The sequence below is a fragment of the Ranitomeya imitator genome, chromosome 3, assembly GCF_032444005.1.
Source record: "Ranitomeya imitator isolate aRanImi1 chromosome 3, aRanImi1.pri, whole genome shotgun sequence".
Lineage (NCBI taxonomy): Eukaryota > Metazoa > Chordata > Amphibia > Anura > Dendrobatidae > Ranitomeya > Ranitomeya imitator.
In genome coordinates this window covers 475,207,908-475,232,164 of record NC_091284.1, presented here as the reverse complement: position 1 = coordinate 475,232,164, position 24,257 = coordinate 475,207,908, and the positions used below count along the sequence as shown (strand labels likewise).

Sequence of the window (24,257 nt, the reverse complement as noted above, 5' to 3'; positions counted from 1 at the left end):
GTTGTTCACTTGGTTGGCTGTTGTGAAGGGGTTTCTCTTCACCATGGAGATTATTCTGCGATCATCCACCACTGTTGTCTTCCGTGGGCTCCCAGGTCTTTTTGCATTGATGAGTTCACCAATGCTTTCTATCTTTCTCAGGATGTACCAAAGTGTAGATTTTGCCACACCTAATATTGTAGCAATTTCTCGGATTGGTTTTTTCTCTTTTTGCAGCTTAAGGATGGCTTGTTTCACCTGCATGGAGAGCTCCTTTGACCGCATGTTTACTTCACAGCAAAACCTTCCAAATGCAAACACCACACCTCAAATCAACTCCAGGCCTTTTATCTGCTTAATTGAGAATGACATAATGAAGGGATTGCCCACACCCGTCCATGAAATAGCCTTGGAGTCAATTGTCCAATTATTTTTGGTCCCTTTAAAAACAGGGTGGCACATGTTAAGGAGCTGAAGCTCCTAAACCCTTCATCCAATTTTAATGTGGATACCCTCAAATGAAAGCTGAAAGTCTGAACTTCAACTGCATCTGAATTGTTTTGTTTAAAATTCATTGTGGTAATGTCTATAACCAAAGTTAGAAAAATGTTCTCTCTGTCCAAATATATATGGACCTAACTGTATGTATGTGTGTGCGTGCGTATATATATATATATATATATATATATATATATATATATACACACACATATATATATATATATATATATATACACATATATATATACACATATATATATACATATATATATACACATATATATATACATACACATATATACATATACATATATACATATATACATATATATATATATATATATATATATATATATATATATATATATATATATATATATATATATATATATATATATATATATATATATATATATACACACACACTAGAAATAGGGAGTGCGGTGAAATTAACATCTCCACTATTCCCCATGCAGGCACATTAACAGCCGCGTTGTTACCGCACATGCGCGGGTAGAGCGCGCAGTTGTGGATGTTATTGCGCATGCGCGGGAATAGCGGAGACGCTTATGGTGCAGTTCGTGACACTGCGGCGGTGCCTTATGGAATTCGGGGACAGCGGCCGGAAGTCCCAACTGGCGATTGTATACAGATATATATATACACACACATAGCTGTATCTCTCTATTTTTTTATTTTTTTTTACTGTAGGACAACTCATTTACTTTTCTGCTGATAAGGTCAGTATTTGGCTTATGGGAAACTAAGACCTTACCCCTTTAGCCAAGGAGACAGGGCAAAGGAATCTGTTGTCACTTTGTAAATAGGGCATGATATGGAGGCTTCTGCTGCAATCAGTCATCTTACCGCTGTACACAAGACAGTGCGGAGAAGGGGAACATGGCTGATCTCCAGAGACACTCAGAAAATATATGTCTCATGAGACAAAATAAGATTAAAAAATGGGAGATTAGGGGATGAGTTGCTGAGTGTTTTTTTTTTTGGGGGGGGAGGGGGTCGGGGAGCATTCTCTGTGTTTAGCGTTCCTTTCAGAATTCAAATGAAATGGAATAAGCGATGTACTATACTCAGCAGCACGCTCCTGCAAGGCCCTGAAAGGTACTAGCATTATTACTGTCCTGTGAGATGTTTTTAGAAATACGGCTACGATTATGAGAGTTTCAAAACCCAACACAAATATGGCCTGTTTAGCACACAAAAATGCAGAAAGATCAGCTGTAAGTGTGAGCTGGGAGGGGTTGCCAGTTACAAAGATATTGTAACCTTTACACTATATACAGTAGGCTACAGTAAAACTGCAGGCTAGTTACAGCCTATGAAAGGGTCAACCTCAAACCCCATCTAGTCTCATGATGAAGATACTGTCACTCAAAATTCAAGGCCACTGCCCGATCCTCTGCATAATACAATATTCTGTCTGGTTAATTATGTTGTCTATTAAATGAAGAATGTATTTATTTATACATAAATGGCTATGACAAGTGTTCAGGGTATCTAATGTTTCTGCATTATGCGAGTCCAGGAAAGTAAGGGTATTGAAGATCGACCCAAACTTAAATATATTAGCAAACACCACAACAAGGATAAAACACTGCAAATTAAAGGGGTTTTCCCCACAAACAAAAGTACATTTTAATCAATAGAACCTGGAATAAAAGTAAACTACACAATTGGATGTGTGTAATAAAATGTTCCTGTGCTGAGATAACCTTGTAAAAGTGCCCCTGCTGTGTACTGTGTCAGGGTATGTGCACATGTTCAGGTCTTTTCGCGATAAAACCGCATAAAAAAACGCATACATATGCATCCTATCATTTAGAATGCATTCTGCAATTTTTGTGCACATGATGCGTTTTTTTCCGCCAAAAAAACGCATCGTGGTAAAAAAAAAAAAGCAGCATGTTCATTAATTTTGCTGATTTTTTGCGTTTTTCCCACTATTCTATGCATTGGGAAAAAACGTGCAAAAAAAAAAAAACGCAAAAAAACCGCATGCGGAATTCTGGCAGTAATGTCCGTTTTTTGTCAGGAAATCTCTGCTAAAAAATCCTGACGTGTGCACATACCCTAATGGCTGTGTCTGACCATACAGGGACATGGTCTGATCATACCACAGCTCCTGGGCAGGGGAGAAAATAAATAACTATACAGACATTACAGCAGGGATCACAACAGATTCTTTCTTTGAGGTTAAATATTGTTTATGAACAGGCAGTGAAATGTTTTATCTAAACAAAAAAACAAACAAACAAACAATCAGTGGTGACCCCGTGCTGTCCTGTCTGTATCCTCTCTGTGTCCTCCCCTGGCCAGGAGCTGTGATATGATCAGACCATGTTCCTGCACAGTCAGACAGTCATTACACAGTAGGCGCATATTTATAAGATTATCTCAGCACAGTAAAGGTACCTTCACACATAACGATATTGTTAACGATATCGTTGCTATTTGTGACGTAGCAACGATATCGTTAATGAAATCGTTCTGTGTGACAGCGACCAACGATCAGGCCCCTGCTGGGAGATCGTTGGTCGCTGAACAAAGTCCAGAACTTTATTTCGTCGCTGGACTCCCTGGAGACATCGCTGGATCGGCGTGTGTGACACCGATCCAGCGATGTCTTCACTGGTAACCAGGGTAAACATCGGGTAACTAAGCGCAGGGCCGCGCTTAGTAACCCGATGTTTACCCTGGTTACCATGCTAAAAGTAAAAAAAAACAAACACTAGATACTTACCTACCGCTGTCTGTCCTCCGGCGCTGTGCTCTGCTCTCCTCCTGTACTGGCTGTGAGCCGGAAAGCAGAGCGGTGACGTCACCGCTCTGCTTTCCGGCTCACAGACAGTACAGGAGGAGAGCAGAGAAGCAGAGCGCACCGCTGGAGGACAGACGGCTGTAGGTAAGTATGTAGTGTTTGTTTTTTTTTTACTTTTAGCATGGTAACCAGGGTAAACATCGGGTTACTAAGCGCGGCCCTGCGCTTAGTTACCCGATGTTTACCCTGGTTACCGGCATCGTTGGTCGCTGGAGAGCGGTCTGTGTGACAGCTCTCCAGCGACCAAACAGCGACGCTGCAGCGATCCGGATCGTTGTCGGTATCGCTGCAGCGTCGCTTAATGTGAAGGGGCCTTAACATTTTATTTAAACACATCCAATTGTGGAAACTATTATTATTCCAAGATCTATTGAGTAAAATTTACTTTCTCCTACGCCTCATTGGAGGACACAGGACCATGGGTGTTATGCTGCTTGCCACTAGGAGGACACTAAGTAAACACAAAGAATTAACCCCTCTCTGACCTTAGACGTACTATCCCGTCGAGGTGCCCTGGGCCTATCTGACCCTCGACGGGATAGTACGTCATAGCGATCGGCCGCGCTCACGGGGGAAGCGCGGCCGATCGCGGCTGGGTGTCAGCTGCCTATCGCAGATGACATCCGGCACAATGTGCCAGGAGCGGTCACGGACCGCCCCTGCACATTAACCCCCGACACACCGCGATCAAACATGATTGCGATGTGCCGGCGGTGCAGGGAAGCGTCGCGCAGGGAGGCGGCTCCCTGCGGGCTTCCCTGAGCCCCCCGCAGCAACGCGATGTGATCGCGTTGCTGCGAGGGTCTCCTACCTCCTTCCTCGCTGCAGGCTCCGGATCCAAGATGGCCGCGGCATCCGGGTCCTGCAGGGAGGGAGGTGGCTTCACAGCGCCTGCTCAGAGCAGGCGCTTGGTAAGCCTGCACTGCTCTAAGTCAGATCGCTGATCTGACAGAGTGCTGTGCAAACCGAAATAGTGTCACTTGTGGGGGGTTTCTACTGTTTAGGTACATTAGGGGCTCTGCAAACGCAATGTGACGCCTGCAGACCATTCCATCTAAGTCTGCATTCCAAATGGCGCTCCTTCCCTTCCGAGCCCTCCCATGCGCCCAAACGGTGGTTCCCCCCATATATGGGGTATCGGCGTACTCAGGACAAATTGGACAACAACTTTTGGGGTCCAATTTCTCCTGTTACCCTAGGGAAAATACAAAACTGGGGGCTAAAAAATAATTTTTGTGGGAAAAAATGTTGTTTTATTTTTATGGCTCTGCATTATAAACTTCTGTGAAGCCCTTGGTGGGTCAAAGTGCTCACCACACATCCAGATAAGTTCCAAAATGGTGTCACTTGTGGGGGGTTTCAATGTTTAGGCACATCAGTGGCTCTCCAAATGCAACATGGCGTCCCATCTCAATTCCTGTCAATTTTGCATTGAAAAGTCAAACGGCGCTCCTTCCCTTCCGAGCTCTACCATATGCCCAAACAGTGGTTTACCCCCACATATGGGGTATCAGCGTACTCAGGACAAATTGTACAACAACTTTTGGGGTCCAATTTCTTCTCTTACCCTTGGGAAAATAAAAAATTGGGGGCAAAAATATAATTTTTGTGAAAAAATATGATTTTTTATTTTTACGGTTCTGCATTATAAACTTCTGTGAAGCACTTGGTGGGTCAAAGTGCTCACCACACCTCTAGATAAGTTCCTTAGGGGGTCTACTTTCCAAAATGGTGTCACTTGACACTTGTGTCAATTTTGCATTGAAAAGTCAAATTGCCCTCCTTCGCTTCCGAGCTCTGTCATGCGCTCAAACAGTGGTTTACCCCCACATATGGGGTATCGGCGTACTCAGGACAAATTGTACAACAACTTTTGGGGTCCATTTTCTCCTGTTACCCTTGGTAAAATAAAACAAAATTGGAGCTGAAGTAAATTTTTTGTGAAAAAAAGTTAAATGTTCATTTTTATTTAAACATGCCAAAAATTCCTGTGAAACACCTGAAGGGTTAATAAACTTCTTGAATGTGGTTTTGAGCACCTTGAGGGGTGCAGTTTTTAGAATGGTGTCACACTTGGGTATTTTCTATCATATAGACCCCTCAAAATGACATGTGGTCCCTAAAACAAAATGGTGTTGTAAAAATGAGAAATTGCTGGTCAACTTTTAACCCTTATAACTCCCTAACAAAAAAAATTTTGGTTACAAAATTGTGCTGATGTAAAGTAGATATGTGGGAAATGTTACTTATTAAGTATTTTGTGTGCCATATCTCTGTGATATAATTGCATAAAAATTCAAAGTTTGAAAATTGCGAAATTTTCAAAATTTTTGCCAAATTTCCGTTTTTTTCACAAATAAACGCAGGTATTATCAAAGAAATTTTACCACTATCATGAAGTACAATATGTCACGAGAAAACAATTTCCGCATCATTAGGATCCGTTGAAGCGTTCCAGAGTTATAACCTCATAAAGGGACAGTGGTCAGAATTGTAAAAATTGGCCTGGTCATTGACGTGCAAACCACCCTTGGGGGTAAAGGGGTTAAAGGGAACCTTTCACCCCCCCCAGGCGTTTGTAACTAAAAGAGCCACCTTGTGCAGTACTAATGCTGCATTCTGACAAGGTGGCTCTTTTAGTTATTGGTGCCGTAACTTCAGAAATAATCCATTTTATAATTTGTCCCAAATACCTTGAATCAGTCCTGGAGGCAGGTCTTTTCCCCCCTTCTGCAAACGCAGCACCGCCGTCACTCATGTCCTCTTGGTGCCGCCTCCTCAGCGCTGTTTTCAAATGAGCCGGCGCCTGCGCTCTTTTCTCATGCCTTTGGCATGCGCAGTGAGCGCTGCCCGTCCTCTGTCCTCATTCTAGCTGACTGCGCCTGTGCGGCCGCCCTGCCCAAGATCCCACCCCGCAGTGAGAATAAATCAGAAGACACTGCGGGGCAGGATATCGGGCAGGGAGGCCGCACAGGCGCAGTCAGCTAGACTGCAAATGAAGACAGATGACGGGCAGCGCTCACTGTGCATGCCCAAGGCATGAGAAAAGAGCGCAGACGCCAGCTCATTTGAAAACAGCGCTGAGGAGGCGGCGCCCGGCTCCAAGAAGACATGAGTGACGGCGGTGCTGCGTTTGCAGCAGGGAGGGAAAGATCTGCCTCCAGGACTGATTCAAGGTATTTGGGACAAATTATAAAATGGATTATTTCTGAAGTTACAGCACCAATAACTAAAAGAGCCACCTTGTCAGAATGCAGCATTAGTGCTGCACAAGGTGGCTCTTTTAGTTACAAATGCCTGGGGGGAGGGGTGGTGACAGGTTCCCTTTAACTCCTCCTCTGCAGTATACACCCCTTGACTGGCCAGTAATGACCCAGTTCTTGCTTAGTGTCTGAAGGAGGCATTTGGGTCTGTTCTCAGACCCCAACGTTTTTTATTTTATGTTTATTTTTCTGTAAATTTTTATTTTTTAATTAATGGAGTGAAGGGGGGTGACGGATTCCATTTCAGGGTCCGCTCTCCCTCAAACTATCAACAGGCGAGCACAGCGAGTATACCTCCCCGTGCCTCTCCTGAGACGTTTGGGGCATGCCTAATCTACGCTAGGGCGACGGTTCCTATACGGTCCCGGTCTCCCCCTGTAAGATGGCGAGCACATAGAGTATACCTCTTATGTGCACCTCCCGGGCTCCACCACACTCAAGCCCTCACCTTGGCGTCATGTAGTCCCCACAGTAGCCGTAAGCCCCCTGCGGCAGGCACATCTGTAAGTCCCCTGGGGCAGGCACAGCTGTAAGTCCCTTGAGAAGGCAAGCACATATCAGGACGCTCTCCATCCCCCGGCATAGGGAGAATCGATTGAGCTGGAGGTGGCTTCCTTGGTGCGTACTACTCTTCCTCGCGCTGCCGGCGTGGGAAGATGCAGTCCGGGTCCCTGGGGAGAGGTACCGCTGGCTAGATGCCAGCGGCGATCGTTAGGTGTGGCGTTGCGGGCGCTCCGCTGGCTGGCTCCACTAATTTAGTCCCCGGCTTCATCAGCCGGACTAAGCCGCAATTCAAAAATCCCACCCACCGCCGGAGCCCTGCCCACTACTCAGGCGCTTCTCGCTCTTAACGAGCCCTGCAAATCTTGGGCGCCATCTTGGGACTCCACTGCTGCTGGGAAATACAGCCGAAAACGCTACTTCCCTCTCTTCCTCCCTGGGGACACCAGCACAGGACCGTGGGTAAGATGCTCCACTCCATTGGGAAAAGATTAAACCCTTCTCTGCACCCATAGCCCTGCTATTAGCAGCTTACTGGAGAATAGACATACACTATGTCTCAATCTAAGGAGGCTAAAAGGGGCAATAACAAGCAAACTGTTTTTTACTTCATGTGCCACTTGCAATTCTGCGTTGCCACGTGCCCACAATACCCCCTTGTGCCAGAACTGTGACCCGGCCTGTGCGCAGCCGCCTTCTGCCTCCACCTGCAATGTCTCCACCGACCCTGTCAAGCCTAACCCTCCTAATTGGGCCACGTCCTTGTCACGCTCAATGGATTCCTTGGTCAAGGCATTGGACTCTTTCCGAGGGTCCTCCTTAAGCCAGAACTCACCTCCGTCGGCTGCGACGGAATCTGGCGCCGGTGCGGGGCTGTCCGACCACAGGGGGCATACCGTACTACGGGATTCTCGGGGTGCCAGAAAAAGAACCCTTCCCTCATCTCCCGTCCATGCTCGAGCTTCAGTATCTGTCAGCTTATCTTCTCGCTCCCTCTCCTCCTAGGGTCGCAGCGTACATGACTCAGAATACGAGTCGGAGGAATCTTTAACCCAAGACTCCTCTATCGGTCAGGAGACACTTGACTCCCTTATTGAGGCTGTCAACAAAACGCTAATGGTGGATGAGGAATCGGTATCCACTCAGGAACACGTTGTGTCTTTTAAAAAGACTAAACGCGTTCAAAAGATATTTGCTAATCACCCTGAGTTTCAGGACATTCTCCAAAAGCACAGGGAACACCCGGAGAAGCGATTTACGGCTCAAAAAACCACGGAAGCTATATATCCTTTCTCCAAGGATCTGATGAAGGAGTTGCTTCTCTCTCCTTCTATGGATCCTGCCGTATCGCGACTCGCATCCAAAACAGTCTTATCTCTGTCCGACGGTTCATCAGTTAAAAATCCTTCTGACCGTCAAATTGACTACCTGCCTCGCTCAATCTTTGAGGCCTCAAGAGCAGCTCTCCTTCCATCCTTTGCCGCTACCTGGGTGGCTAAGGCAATAGTTGCCTGGGCAGAGGTGTTAACCTCTACCGTCCACGACAGTAATCTTCCCCCAGAGGCGGCCAGACTAGCTAACCAGATAGCTTAGGCCGGAGATTTCGTAGTTAACACTTCCATAGATGTGGCTAATTGTGCAGCGCAAGCGGCTGCAAACGCAATTTCCATCAGGAGGGCCTTATGGCTCCGTGATTGGCGAGCAGATTCTGCTTCTAAAAAGTCGGTGACTTCTTTACCTTATCAAGCTGGCCGTTTATTCGGGGAGAAACTAGACCAAATCATTTCTGATGCTACCGGAGGGAAGAGTAAATTTCTTCCCCAGCAAAAACCTTCCCAGCCTTTTTGGAATCAACAGCAGTTTCGATTCTGGTCCTTTCGTAACAACTCCAGTTGGTCCTCCTCCTCCCCTGGTTCGGGACAGCGGGAAAACAGAAATCCCCAGGTCTCATACAGACCAAACCGTTCCTGGAAACCCAGACCGAGACCTTCTGGCCCTAAGGCATCTGCATCCCTTAAACCTTCTACACAATGACTCGTCGACGTGTCCGGCAGACACCGACAAAGTAGGCGGACGCCTTCTTTCGTTCCGTCAAAATTGGCTCTCGGTCGTTCATGACTAGTGGGTCAGAGAGCTCGTGTCTTCCGGATACAAAATCGAGTTTTCTTCCATCCCCCTCCGCGCTTCTTCCAGTCTTCTCCCCCCAAAGCAAAGGCATCACATCTTCTTCAGGCCATACAGGCACTTCAAAGGGACAGTGTCATCATTCCGGTCCCTCGAGATCAAAGGTTCAAGGGGTTTTACTCCAACCTATTTGTGGTCCCAAAGAAGGATGGGACCCTACGGCCCATACTGGACCTCAAACTGCTAAACAAGTTCGTACGGGTCCGACACTTCATGATGGACTCGCTCCGTTCCGTTTTCACGTCCCTGGAAAAAGGAGAGTTCCTTGCACCCCATAGACATCAAGGATGCTTATCTACATATTCCAATTTTCCCCTCTCATCAGCAGTTCTTGCGCTTCGCAGTTCAGGAAGAACACTTCCAGTTTGTGGCCTTGCCCTTCGGACTCGCCACTGCCCCAGAGTCTTCACGAAGGTCATGGCGGCCATCATGGCCATTCTTCATGCTCGGGGAGTGGTAGTTCTGCCTTATCTGGACGACCTATTAATCAAGGGTCCGTCCAATTCTGCCTGCGAGGAGTCTGGAAGTATCACCGTGGATTCTCTTTCTCGCCTGGGTTAGAAAATCAACTTCGAGAAATCATCTCCAGTGCCACCTCAGCAAATCTGCTTCCTGGGCATGATTTTGGACTCTTCCCACGGGTTAGTCATTCTCCCTCCAGAGAAGGTCTTGTCCTTACAACAGGGAGCGCGCAAGCTCTCCCGCCCAGTCCCTCACTCCATTCGCTTTGCGATGCGCATCCTCGGGAAAATGGTTGCGGCGATGGAAGCTGTTCCGTTTGTGCAGTTCCATCTCCATGCCCTGCAACAGGTGCTGCTGTTAGCCTGGGACAGGAGTCTGTTTTCCCTCGACCGTCGTTTTCGCCTGTCCCCACAGGTCAGGCAGACCCCTCAGGTGGTGGACGCTACAGTCTTCCCTGAACCAAGGGACGTCCTTTCTCCCTGTGCGCTGGTTAGTGGTGACCACCGATGCCAGCCTTTTGGGCTGGGGCGCAGTTTCAATCACCACACGGCACAAGGTCGTTGGTCCACAAGAAAGTCGCATCTTCCAATCAATATCTTGGAGATTCGAGCAATTACACTTGCCTTACGCAACTTTCACCATCTTCTCGCAGGCCATCCCATCATAATCCAATCAGACACCGCCACAGCCGTGGTGTATATCAACCGGCAAGGAGGAACCTGCAGCAGGGCAGCCATGCTCGAAGTCTCCCACATCCTGCGCTGGGCCGAGACCAATCACTCGCTCATCTCGGCGATCCACATACCGGGTGTGGAGTATTGGGAAGCGGACTTCCTCAGTCGCCAAGGTCTTGCTTCGGGCAAGTGGTCCCTCCATCCAGAAGTCTTCCAGCAGATTTGTCTTCGCTGGGGGATGCCGGATGAGGATCTCATGGCCTCGAGGCTCAACAACCAGGTTCCCCAGTTCATTGCTCGATCCCGCGATCCTTGCGCGATCGGGGCAGATGCTCTGGACCTGTCGTGGCATCGGTTCCAGCTGCCATACATATTTCCGCCTCTTCCTCTGCTCCCGAGAGTCATCAAGAAGATCAGGGCAGAGGGGAGACCGGTGATCCTCATCGCGCCGGACTGGCCGCGCCGAGCATGGCACACGGAACTCGTCCAAATGGTTGCCGACGTCCCCTGGCGGCTTCCAGATCGCGTGGATCTTCTTTCACAGGGCCCGATTTGCCACCAGAACTCCGGGGCCCCGTCTTTGACGGCGTAGCCGTTGAATCCTGGATTTTAGCCCAAGCCGGATTCTCTCCAGGGGTTTCTTCTACCATGATTCGCGCTAGGAAACCCGTATCCATGCGCATTTATCATCGCACCTGGCGCATCTTCTTTTCATGGTGCAATGCCCATTGACGTTCTCCTCTGGTGTTTTCCATTCCGTCCATTCTGGAGTTTCTCCAATCATTTTTAGAGTCAGGACTTGCCCTAAGCTCGCTCAAGGGACAAGTGTCCGCATTCTCTGTTCTATTCCAACGAAAGATCGTTTTCAGACTGCCGCTTAAGACGTTCATCCAAGGAGTCTCCCGGGTGGTCCCTCCCTATAGAATGCCTTTGGCTTCATGGGATCTTAACTTGGTTCTCGGAGTTCTTCAGGAGGCCCCTTTCGAACCATTGCAGGACATCTCTCTCACCCTCCTTTCATGGAAGGTGGTCTTTCTCGTGGTGATTACGTCAATCAGGAGAGTTTCTGAGTTGGTGGCCCTCTCTTGCCAACCTCCTTTTCTGTTTTTTCACCCAGACAAGGTAGTTTTGAGAACCTCTCCCTCTTTCCTACCTAAAGTCATCTCCTCCTTTCATCTAAATGAGGACATTGTCTTGCCGTCATTCTGTCCGGCACAAACCCATCGTATCGAGAAAGCTGTCCATACTCTGGATGTGGTTAGAGCTCTTCAGCGGTACATATCTCGCATGGCTCCCTACCGTAAGTCGGATGTCCTGTTCGTGCTTCCGGAGGGACATAGGAAAGGTCTATCCGCCTCAAAGGCCACTCTAGCCACAAGTGGACTCGCTCCACTATTCAGGAATCCTATCGCGTCAGGAACACCTCTGTCCCAGCAGGGATTAACGCGCATTCGACTCGGTCAGTCGGTGCTTCTTGGGCCATTCGGCACCAGGCTTCAGCACAACAGCCTTGTAAAGCTGCGACTTGGTCCAGTCTGCATACCTTCACGAAGCACTATCACGTTCATACCCAGGCTTCGGCAGACGCTGCCCTTGGCAAGCGCATTCTGCAGACAGCAGTACCTCAGTAAGCCAGTGGTACATGGGGTTTTGGCAGTGCAATTGCTCCCCACCCAGGGACTGCTTTAGGACGTCCCATGGTCCCGTGTCCCCCAATGAGGCGTAGGAAAAAAGGAGATTTTTGTGTACTCACCGTAAAATCTTTTTCTCCGAGCCAATCATTGGGGGGACAAAGCACACACCCTGTTAGCCTATTGGCTGGTTGTTGTTGTGGTTTGTTCCTCAGTTTTTGACATAGTTTACTTGTCTTGGTTTTTCTCACACTCCTACTGCTTTACTACTGAACTGGGTCATTACTGGCCAGTCAAGGAGTGTATACTGCAGAGGAGGATTTAATTATTTGTGTTTACTTAGTGTCCTCCTAGTGGCAAACAGCATAACACCCATGGTCCTGTGTCCCCCAATGATTGGCTCGGAGAAAAAGATTCTACAGTGATTACACAAAAATCTCCTTTTATTTTTTCGTGGGAAAACCCCTTTAAAAAGGAACACATAAGGTGGCCATACATGTTAACAGTAGTACACATGAGAACCAGATTGATCTCATTATGTGTATGTTACTAAAACCATTGACTCTTTAATAGATACTGGATAATACAATAAATTTAAATGTTTTTTCCTTCCAACTTTTTTAACCAGTTCATCATGGCAGTGTTGAAAAGTAATAAGATCATCTATTTCTTACCAGCCCCAGATCAAGTACTGTAGATGTAATGTCACCATGGTAGCCTGTACATATCCGCCAGTGCATATCCGCCAGTGCAGCGGCGCAGACAGATTGGCCTGTGGCCGGTAAGTAACAGATGATTTTTAAGTGAGTCAACAGGATTTCATCTGCTAAACTATTTATATGGGCATGAAAGGTCTTTCAAAGACAGCCATTCCCTTACATGGCCAGTCTGTTCCTCCATTACTGAGAAATCAGTGTTTGAACTGATATGCACATGAGGGTGAAGAGTCATTTGTAGATCTAATACCGCTGTCACTCCAGATCTATTCTGAACCCAGCGCCACCTCCTCCGACTTGACAGACGGATCCTTTGCCTGAAGTTACAAATAATAGAGCCTGTCTGTCAAGCACAAAAAGGCAGCAGTGGGTGGGGAATAGAGTCGGAGTGACAGAGGTTTCAGATCTACAAATAGCTCTTCATCTTTATATAAATTTTAGCATTTCAAACGCTAATTTCTCAGTAACAGGAGAACAGACTAGTCACATAAAGGTACAGCAATGTACTGCCAAAAGAGCTACGTATGCATACAAATAGTTTGGAGGAGAAATCCTGCTGACAGATTCCCTTCATTATTTTAAAGGGAACCTGTCACCCCATTTTTTAAATATGAGATAAAAATACCGTTAAATAGGGCCTGAGCTGTGCTTTACAATAGTGTATTTTTTGTCCCCCGATTCCCCACCTATGCTGCCGAAATACCTTACTAAAGTTGCAGTTTTCGCCTGCCAATCACGCTGGTCAAATGGGTGTGGTTAAATCACTGTTTCTCTCCCCCCTGCTCCTCGGCGTGCCTGACGTAAATTCGATCTGTGAATCGCTCAGATCGCGCTTTTTTTGGGGGGGCAGTTGCGCAGTGCGCTCTGCTCTTGCGCATTATGCTTTGCCCAACTGTGGGCATAGCATACAGCACATCACTGCGCATGTGCGGTGATGTGCTGAATGCTATGCCCACAGTTGGGCAAAGCATAATGCGCAGGCGCAGAATGCACTGCGCAACTGCCAAAAAAGAGTGCGATCTGTGCGATTCACAGATCGAATTTACGTCAGACATGCCGAGGAGCGGGGGGAGAAACAGGGATTTAACCACGCCCATTTGACCAGCGTGATTGACAGGCAAAAACGGCAACTTTAGTAAGGTATTTCGGCAGCATAGGTGGGGAATCCGGGGACAAAAAATACACTATTGTAAAGCACAGCTCAGGCCCTATTTAACGGTATTTGTATCTCATATTGAAAAAAACGGGGTGACAGGTTCCCTTCAACACTGCCATGACAAAGGAGTTAAACATTTTTAATTCCTAATCAACAGTCATATGCTCAATTTCAAGAGTTGAAGATTTTCCAACTGGAATATCATTCCCGGTCTTTTTAACATTTTGTCATGTATGTCCCTTCAATGACCAGTGTCATTAATTAAAAGAACCACACAGGAATGCTGGTCAGATCAGGAGCAAACGGACCTCTGCACGCCATCTCAAGAAATTGTTCCGTTAGGGCTATTTGTCAAAAGCTCTGGTTTACATAAGCAACAGCCTATCTCATGCAGTTGTGTATATGGGTGTTGATCTTACAGATAGAAGGGGGACAGAGACGAAATTCTGGAAAAAAAAACACGTCTACATAGATTTCTTTTCTCATTCATTTTTTTAAAAAAGGCACAGCATACACTTGGTCTGAAAATGAAATGTTACTTACCTGAGGTTTCTTAAAATAATCAAGACCTCTTCCAATCTTAATCATCCAGCCATTGTTAAACCTGCATACATTGAGAAAAAATAAGTTTTAGTACATGATGCAATGTACATTGAAGGGTTAGTCCTACTCCGCTTACTATCGAGGTGAACGGGGCAGATGTCATCATGCCATTGACATCACCTGCCCCACTCAGCTCTTAATGCAGAAGGGAGCAGTGCAGAAATAGCCCTTTAAACACGGGTGAAATAACTTTCCTCCACAAGGAGGACGTAAGGCTCTTTACAATTTATGCACTTGTTGCTGGAAGTGTGACAGTCCACGTGAGATAGACATATAACTGCACACCTATACGGTTTTATATGGATGCCATTGTCTCACTGCTATAATATAGATGAGGGTATATTATGACATATTTCCTACCTGATTTCCCGGTCATGAATCGATGAAGAAAAAGCGACCTCTAACGCTACACCAAAGTCCTGTAGTGAATTCTTGATCTCCTGCAAGCTGCTCATTTGTTGATCTTTAACATTCTCCTAGTACAATTAATAAAAAATAAAATAAGTGAGTCAACAATAAACAAGTCTGTAAGGCTTGTGTGTGCAAAAAAGCAGGCGGAAAGTAGGAGAAACCAGTGAATATTCACATAAAATTAATAAACTGTCATATTAACCCCTACCAAGTACTTTGCACAATCTGCTGTATATGTCCTTGGATAGTGCAGACTGACACTGATGCAATGGCCGGTATTGGGGATAACTCCAATTACAGTCAATTAACCCTATAGCTGAAGAGGTCAATCAGGGTGTTCCCCTGTCACCCCATCAGTATCCAGGAGATGTGAACATGGGATTCTGAAGCCTCTCCATGCAAGCAGGGGGACTTAATAAAGACCCATCAGTCTCCCATTCTTCTATTCATATAAGGTCCTTAAGTTCAGCATTGTATTATACCAACTATCAGGCAAGTGCATGATGAAGTCTCCTAAAATCAGTTTAAAAAAGTAGGATGAAATAAGATCATATACATTTCTTTTTGTTTGTGTTGTGTTATCACAAAAAATGTTCCTTACTTTAAGGCTAGTTTCACATTTGCGTTATAATCCGAAGCGTTTAATCTGCAACCGCAAATGAAGGAATAACCGCATGGAAAAGCGTACAAACGCAGCGTATTTTAGACGCATACGGTAACGCATGCGGTTTTAAAAACGCGACGTTTTCATGCTTTTGCGTTTTTTGTGCGCATGGTGGAAAATTTTACAGGAAAAAAATCTAGATAACCAGACACCGCCAATGGGACTACAAAGGGCGTGTATTATGGGATATCTTTATAGTGACCCTTGAACTGCTGAAATCTTCACAGTTTGCTACTGTATCCTGTGTCATGATGGATTTTCACATGGAGAGCTTTTATTTCAACCTGGATTTAAGCATCAAGCTGTTTCTTGCCTGTGCGTTTGCTTGGGAGCAACAAAGAAATCGAGAAAGACAGAAGAACACGACGTCGGGGTTATTGGAGACACCCCATTATTGAAGTCCGGGAGAGCCGTGGAGCCTATCACACCCTACACAGCAAGCTTAATGCCAACCCGGACAAATTCCAGGAATATACCCGGATGTCGCAAGACTCTTTTCGGGATTTGCTTGGTCGTGTCCAAGGAGCCATCCGGAGACTGGACACCCAGCTCCGTAGAGCGATTCCTGTAGGGGAAAGTCTGCTGGTTACATTAAGGTACGTAATAATTCTAAACAAACGCCAGTCATAATTATTGTTGGTCTGTCATGTATTCTTTGTATTTTCCTTTATGTCTTTAGCTAAACACCACCATAAATCAAATTGATTGTAATTTTATTTTTTTATTTTATTTCAGATTTCTGGCAACCGGAGAGAGTTTATCATCCCTCCACTTCCAATACTGGCTTGGAATATCCACCCTGTCCAGAATAGTTGCAGACATCTGCTGGGCTTTGTGGAACGTTCTCCGGGATGAATATATACCCCTACCCACGGAGGACATGTGGATGGGAATTGCAGAGAAATTCTGGAGTGTGTGTGATTTCCCCAACTGTTTGGGTGCGGTGGATGGAAAGCACATCAAACCAGCCAGAACAGGATTGGAGTACTTCAACTACAAAAAAAAAAAAAGTTCTGTTGTGCAGATGCGGACTGTCGCTTCATCGCCGTGGACATTGCAGCTTTTGGCCATGGCAAAGATTCCCAGACTTTCAAGAACTCGGATATGGGCCAACGTGTGTATCGCAAATATTTTAATTTTCCACGGCCACGACCTCTCCCCAACACTCAAGGCCCACCGATGCCATTTGTTATGGTTGGGGATGAGGCCTTCCAGATGTGTGAAAACCTACTGAAGCCATATTCCAGTCGTGACTTGAACCACACTAAAAGGATCTTTAACTACACACTGACCAGGGCCCGAAGAACAGTAGAGTGTACCTTTGGGATTCTAGTCTCAAAATGTCGCATTCTTGCAACAGGCATTAATCTAAAAATAGAGACAGTCGATGAGGTGGTGAAATCCTGTGTGGTTCTCCACAATTACATAATGGCTAAGGAGCGACCCAACATTGAACTGGATGAACCAGTTGCAAACCCATTGCCAGATTACCAGCATTACCCGCTGCGGTCAACTGTTGAAGTTGGCCACATGCTGGACCAATTTGCTGCCTTTTTTATTCTAATATTGGACATGTGGCATGGCAAGACAATATTGTGTAAATGTCCTGTTGGGTTTGGGTCTGTACCAGTTATGTTTTAAATGTTACTAATATTTGTTGTTAATAAAATTTGTGTTTTGATATCTTGACCGAGTCTCCTATGTATTTCCTCTAAAAACCACTTAGGTTGTTAGTGGTAAGGTTGTTGACGTAATTGCGTCCTGATTCTGTTCTGCAGTATCTATTGAACGCAGACTGAAGAGACGATGGCTGTTTACAAAACAGATCTATACTCATCAAGTCAGGTGTCAGAAATAATTAATTCATGATGCACAAACAACAGCCTCATGAATTCACTTTCTGACACATGTCCAGGTGAGTATAGATATGCCTTGTATGACCTCCATCGTCCCTTCACTTTGTGTGAAATAGAAGAGAAAATGGAGGTTATACAAGGCAGTTCTATACTCACCAGGTCCGGTGTCATAACTACACTGGGTGCAGAATTATTAGTCAAGTTGTATTTTAGAGGATTATTTTTATTATTGATCAACCACTATGTTCTTAATCAACCCAAAAGACTCAAATATCAAAGCTTAATATTTTTTGGAAGTTGGAGTGGGATTTTTTTAAGATTTGGCTATATTAGGAGGATATCTGTTTGTGCAGGTAACTATTAGTGTGCAGAATTATTAGGCAACTTAATAAAAACCAAATATATTCCCATCTCACTTGTTTATTTTCACCAGGTAAACCAATATAACTGCAGGAAATTTAGAAATAAACATTTCTAACATGCAAAAACAAACCCACCCAAAATTAGTGACCAATATAGCCACGTCTACTTCTAAACCAGATAGATGAAGCTGCAACCCGTAATGAGGTCCTGGTTATGGGGGACTTTAACTACCCGGATATTAACTGGGAAACAGAAACCTGTGAAACCCATAAAGGCAACAGGTTTCTGCTAATAACCAAGAAAAATTATCTTTCACAATTGGTGCAGAATCCAACCAGAGGAGCAGCACTTTTAGACCTAATACTATCTAATAGACCTGACAGAATAACAAATCTGCAGGTGGTCGGGCATCTAGGAAATAGCGACCACAATATTGTACAGTTTCACCTGTCTTTCACTAGGGGGACTTGTCAGGGAGTCACAAAAACACTGAACTTTAGGAAGGCAAAGTTTGACCAGCTTAGAGATGCCCTTAATCTGGTAGACTGTGACAATATCCTCAGAAATAAGAACAGATAATAAATGGAAAATGTTTAAGAACATCCTAAATAGGCACTGTAAGCGGTTTATACCTTGTGGGAATAAAAGGACTAGAAATAGGAAAAACCCAATGTGGTTAAACAAAGAAGTAAGACAGGCAATTAACAGTAAAAAGAAAGCATTTGCACTACTAAAGCAGGATGGCACCATTGAAGCTCTAAAAAACTATAGGGAGAAAAATACTTTATCTAAAAAACTAATTAAAGCTGCCAAAAAGGAAACAGAGAAGCACATTGCTAAGGAGAGTAAAACTAATCCCAAACTGTTCTTCAACTATATCAATAGTAAAAGAATAAAAACTGAAAATGTAGGCCCCTTAAAAAATTGTGAGGAAAGTATGGTTGTAGATGACGAGGAAAAAGCTAACATATTAAACACCTTCTTCTCCACGGTATTCATGGTGGAAAATGAAATGCTAGGTGAAATCCCAAGAAACAATGAAAACCCTATATTAAGGGTCACCAATCTAACCCAAGAAGAGGTGCGAAACCGGCTAAATAAGATTAAAATAGATAAATCTCCGGGTCCAGATGGCATACACCCACGAGTACTAAGAGAACTAAGTAATGTAATAGATAAACCATTATTTCTTATTTTTAGGGACTCTATAGCGACGGGGTCTGTTCCGTAGGACTGGCGCATAGCAAATGTGGTGCCAATATTCAAAAAGGGCTCTAAAAGTGAACCTGGAAATTATAGGCCAGTAAGTCTAACCTCTATTGTTGGTAAAATATTTGAAGGGTTTTTGAAGGATGTTATTCTGGATTATCTCAATGAGAATAACTGTTTAACTCCATATCAGGAGAAATCGCTCCTGTCAAACCAATCTAATCAGTTTTTATGAAGAGGTAAGCTATAGGCTGGACCACGGTGAGTCATTGGACGTGGTATATCTCGATTTTTCCAAAGCGTTTGATACCGTGCCGCACAAGAGGTTGGTACACAAAATGAGAATGCTTGGTCTGGGGGAAATTGTGTGTAAATGGGTTAGTAACTGGCTTAGTGATAGAAAGCAGAGGGTGGTTATAAATGGTATAGTCTCTAATTGGGTCGCTGTGACCAGTGGGGTACCGCAGGGGTCGGTATTGGGACCTGTTCTCTTCAACATATTCATTAATGATCTGGTAGAAGGTTTACACAGTAAAATATCGATATTTGCAGATGATACAAAACTATGTAAAGCAGTAATACTAGAGAAGATAGTATTCTGCTACAGATGGATCTGGATAAGTTGGAAACTTGGGCTGAAAGGTGGCAGATGAGGTTTAACAATGATAAATGTAAGGTTATACACATAGGAAGAAGGAATCAATATCACCATTACACACTGAATGGGAAACCACTGGGTAAATCTGACAGGGAAAAGGACTTGGGGATCCTAGTTAATGATAAACTTACCTGGAGCAGCCAGTGCCAGGCAGCAGCTGCCAAGGCAAACAGGATCATGGGGTGCATTAAAAGAGGTCTGGATACACATGATGAGAGCATTATACTGCCTCTGTACAAATCCCTAGTTAGACCGCACATGGAGTACTGTGTCCAGTTTTGGGCACCGATGCTCAGGAAGGATATAATGGAGAGTACAAAGGAGGGCAACAAAATTAATAAAGGGGATGGGAGAACTACAATACCCAGATAGATTAGCGAAATTAGGATAATTTAGTCTAGAAAAAAGACGACTGAGGGGCGATCTAATAACCATGTATAAGTATATAAGGGGACAATACAAATATCTCGCTGAGGATCTGTTTATACCAAGGAAGGTGACGGGCACAAGGGGGCATTCTTTGCGTCTGGAGGATAGAAGGTTTTTCCACCAACATAGAAGAGGATTCTTTACTGTTAGGGCGGTGAGAATCTGGAATTGCTTGCCTGAGGAAGTGGTGATGGCGAACTCAGTCGAGGGGTTCAAGAGAGGCCTGGATGTCTTCCTGGAGCAGAACAATATTGTATCATACAATTATTAGGTTCTGTAGAAGGACGTAGATCTGGGGATTTATTATGATGGAATATAGGCTGAACTGGATGGACAAATGTCTTTTTTCGGCCTTACTATGTTACTAAGTTTCTTTATGACACTCAGCAGCCTTCCATCCATAGATTCTGTCAGTTGCTTCATCTGTTTACGATCAACATTGTGTGCAGCAGCCACCACAGCCTCCCAAACACTGTTCCGAGAGGTGTACTGTTTTCCCTCCCTGTAGATCTCACATTTTATGAGGGACCACAGGTTCTCTATGGGGTTCAGATCAGGTGAACAAGGGGGCCATGTCATTATTTTTTCTTCTTTGAGACCTTTACTGGCCAGCCACGCTGTGGAGCAGTTGGAGGCATCGGATAGAGCATTGTCCTGCATAAAAATCATGTTTTTATTGAACGATACCGACTTCTTCCTGTACCATTGCTTGAAGAAGTTGTCTTCCAGAAACTGGCAATAAGTCTGGGAGTTGAGCTTCACTCCATCCTCAACCCGAAAAGGTCCCACAAGTTCATCTTTGATGATACCAGCCCATACCACTACCCCACCTCCACCTTGCTGGCGTCCGAGTTGGAGTGGAGCTCTCTGCCCTTTACTGATCCAGCCTCTGACCCATCCATCCTGCCCATCAAGAGTCACTCATTTCATCAGTCCATAAAACCTTTGAAAAGTCAGTCTTAAGATATTTCTTGGCCCAGTCTTGACGTTTTATCTTATGTTTCTTGTTCAAAGGTTGTCGTTTTTCAGCCTTCCTTACCCTTGGCCATGTCCCTGAGTATCGCACACCTTGTGCTTTTTGTTACTCCAGTAACGTTGCAGCTCTGAAATATGGCACAACTGGTGGCAAATGGCATCTTGGCAGCGTCACACTTGATTTTCCTCAATTCATGGGCAGTTATTTTGCGCCTTTTTTGCCCAACACGCTTCTTGCGACCCTGTTGGCTATTTGCCATGAAACGCGTGATTGTTCGGTGATCACGGTTCAAAAGTTTGGCAATTTCAAGATTGCTGCATCCCTCTGCAAGACATCTCACAATTTTGGACTTTTAAGAGCCCGTCAAATCTCTCTTCTGACCCATTTTGCCAAAGGAAAGGACGTTGCTTAATAATTAAGCACACCTTATATAGGGTTTTGATGTCAATAGACAACACCCCTCCTCATTACAGAGATGCACATCACCCGATTTACTTAATTTGTAGTTGGCTCTCAAGCCTGAACAGCTTGGAGTATGACAACATGTATAAAAAGTATCATGTGATCCAAAAAAACAACTTGTCTAATAATTCTGCACGCAGTGTAATGAGTTTTTGGACACATGACCTGTTGACAAAAAAAACAAAAGATAGTCAGCTCACCTGAATATCGGCTATTCCACACCTGTTCCTGCACGGAAAAGTTGAGCACTCAGTCCACAGAAAAATCGATGAATCCAGCAGGAATGTAGTAAAATCACTAAATTTATTTCTTCTTTTTTTTTTTTAAAAAAAGGAAAGGGTTGTATCCTATGGTACACCACTTGTAAATAAGTATAATTTCTTACAGCATTATGCACACATGGCAGCGTTCTTCCGACGCGTTTCGACTAACGTCTTAATCATGATTAAGACGTTAGTCGAAACGCGTCGGAAGAACGCTGCCATGTGTGCATAATGCTGTAAGAAATTATACTTATTTACAAGTGGTGTACCATAGGATACAACCCTTTCCTTTAAGAAAAAAAAAAATGAAGAAATAAATTTAGCGATTTTACTACATTCCTGCTGGATTCATCGATTTTTCTGTGGACATGACCTGTGGAGTATAGTTCTGCTTTGTATTAGTGCCATTTTCTCAAAGTCACAGAGTAAGCAGAAGGAAGAGATTATGGAGAAAATACAAGTCTTATTTTTTTGGGCCACCTCATATCTCTATACCAAACACACACAAAGCTGCAGTGTTGTACTTACTAACTACTGGAGATAAGAGGTGGCAAAAAAATAAAGAGTGCGGCGCAGTGTTTTATTCGGCGCACGGTGTGTGTTGCCGGCGGCAAAATAAACAATTAATCAAACATTATTGGGGGCAAAAAATATGATTTATTTTTACACACAAAAAAAATTACCTGCGCCAGCTTGGGGTAGAGTGGCGGAAATGGGGGGTATGTAGCTGTGAAGCTTGACTAACTGTGGACGATGCAGGGGTGGCAAGAGAAAGGGCAATTAAATTACTGGGGTCTGGCAGTTCAGGGATGGGGCTTGATGCATGAGAGGGCAGAGACACACTGGAAGGGTGAGACAAACCAGACATTACAGACACATTGGGAGGTGAGGGGGGAGGGATAGCGATAGTCCTCTGTTTCTTTTTTCCCTTCCCTTTTTGGGATCGGCAGTCCGGTACGGGGAGCCTCGTTGGGCTCATTTCTAGCAGCCTGGCCATGGTGGCCGACCTGTCAGGGTCCGTGTGCCGCTGCATGGTTGTGGTGGTGGGGAAGGCCATGCCAGGGTCCGTGTGCCGCTGCTGCTGCATGGTTGTGGTGGTGGGGAAGGCCATGCCAGGGTCTGTGTGCCGCTGCTGCTGCATGGTTGTGGTGGTGGGGAAGGCCATGCCAGGGTCCGGCTGCTGCATGGTGGTAGTGGGGAAGGCCATGCCAGGGTCCGGTTGCTGCTGCATGGTGGTGGCAGTGGAGGAGGTCGAAGCAGGAGCAGCAGTTGTCATGGTGGTGGCGGTGGGCTGTCCAACAGCACTCGGCATGGTGGTGGTGTCCGGCAGTGCTTGGAATGGAGGTGGCCATGCAGTCGTATGCAGCAGAGGTCGGCATTGAGGTCAAGCGTGACAGTGTAGGCACAGGTGGATATGCTGCCACTGTCTGCTGAAAATACTGACTCTGCTGCATAGCCTGCACGTAAGAAGCATTGCAGGCCTGCATGACACTAAGCTGGAGATCAGGAGTAAGGTGTTCAGACATGCCCAGTTCAATTTGATTGAAAAAATTATGTGCTGGCCTCTGAAGGTCAGCTTTTACTTGGTCAAGGCTTTTGGGGACCTCCTCGATACGTGTATTCATATGGCTAATGGCAGTATCCAGTCGGTCACCCATCGCCTTGAGTCCATCATGGAAAAGCGAGCTCAAGTGCAAAAACTCGGGCATGAGTGACCTGTCCGAGGCACTCTGCTGCTGCCGGGAAGAGCCCAAAAAAAAAGGGGCAGAGGCAGAGGACTGGGAAAGGGGAACACCTGATGGACCAGCTTCCTGGTCTCCAGCTTGTGTGGCAGGCCCACTTGCTGCAGCGCTGCTGGATGGCTGGGACGGGTCCGTGGCTGTCTGATGAAGGACCGCACCAGAACCAGGGTTAAGAGTGCTGCTCCATGTGCTGTGAAAATAGGAGATTTTTGTGCACTCACCGTAAAATCTCTTTCTCATAGCCTCTAATGGAGGGACACAGGACCATGGGTGCTATGCTGCTGTCCACTAGGAGGCGACACTATGCATAATCTGAAAAAGAATAATCGTGGCTCCTCCTCTGCAGTATACACCCCTGGACGGCGTCGGCCTTCTCCAGTTTTGTGCAAAACCATTAGGAGGAACGTAACATCTACTATATAATTGTCTAAGGGTCACTTCCGTCTTTCTGTCCTTCCTTCTTTCTGTCACGGATATTCATTGGTCGCGGCCTCTGTCTGTCATGGAAATCCAAGTCGCTGATTGGTTGTGGCCGTTTTGCCGTGACCAATCAGCGATGGGCACACTCCGGAAGAAAATAGCCGCTCCTTACTCCCCGCAGTCAGTGCCCGGCGCCAGCATACTCCCCTCCAGTCACCGCTCACACAGGGTTAATGCCGGTGGTAACGGACCGCTATGCGGCACCAATAGTAAAAAGATCTAATGTTAAAAATTATAA

At 45.5% G+C, this 24,257-nt stretch overlaps 1 protein-coding gene across 2 annotated transcripts in view; it reads right to left on the bottom strand.

The window, feature by feature from the left end:
- Positions 1-24,257, bottom strand: part of MITD1 (microtubule interacting and trafficking domain containing 1) — a 70,282-nt gene that overhangs the window by 7,017 nt on the left and 39,008 nt on the right. For both annotated transcript variants that reach the window (XM_069757514.1, XM_069757516.1), the window contains exons 5-6: positions 14,867-14,982; positions 14,447-14,507 (exon numbers count right to left, since the gene is read on the bottom strand). In XM_069757514.1, the coding sequence (XP_069613615.1) occupies positions 14,447-14,507; positions 14,867-14,982 (177 nt within the window). The remainder of the gene's footprint in view (positions 1-14,446; positions 14,508-14,866; positions 14,983-24,257) is intronic.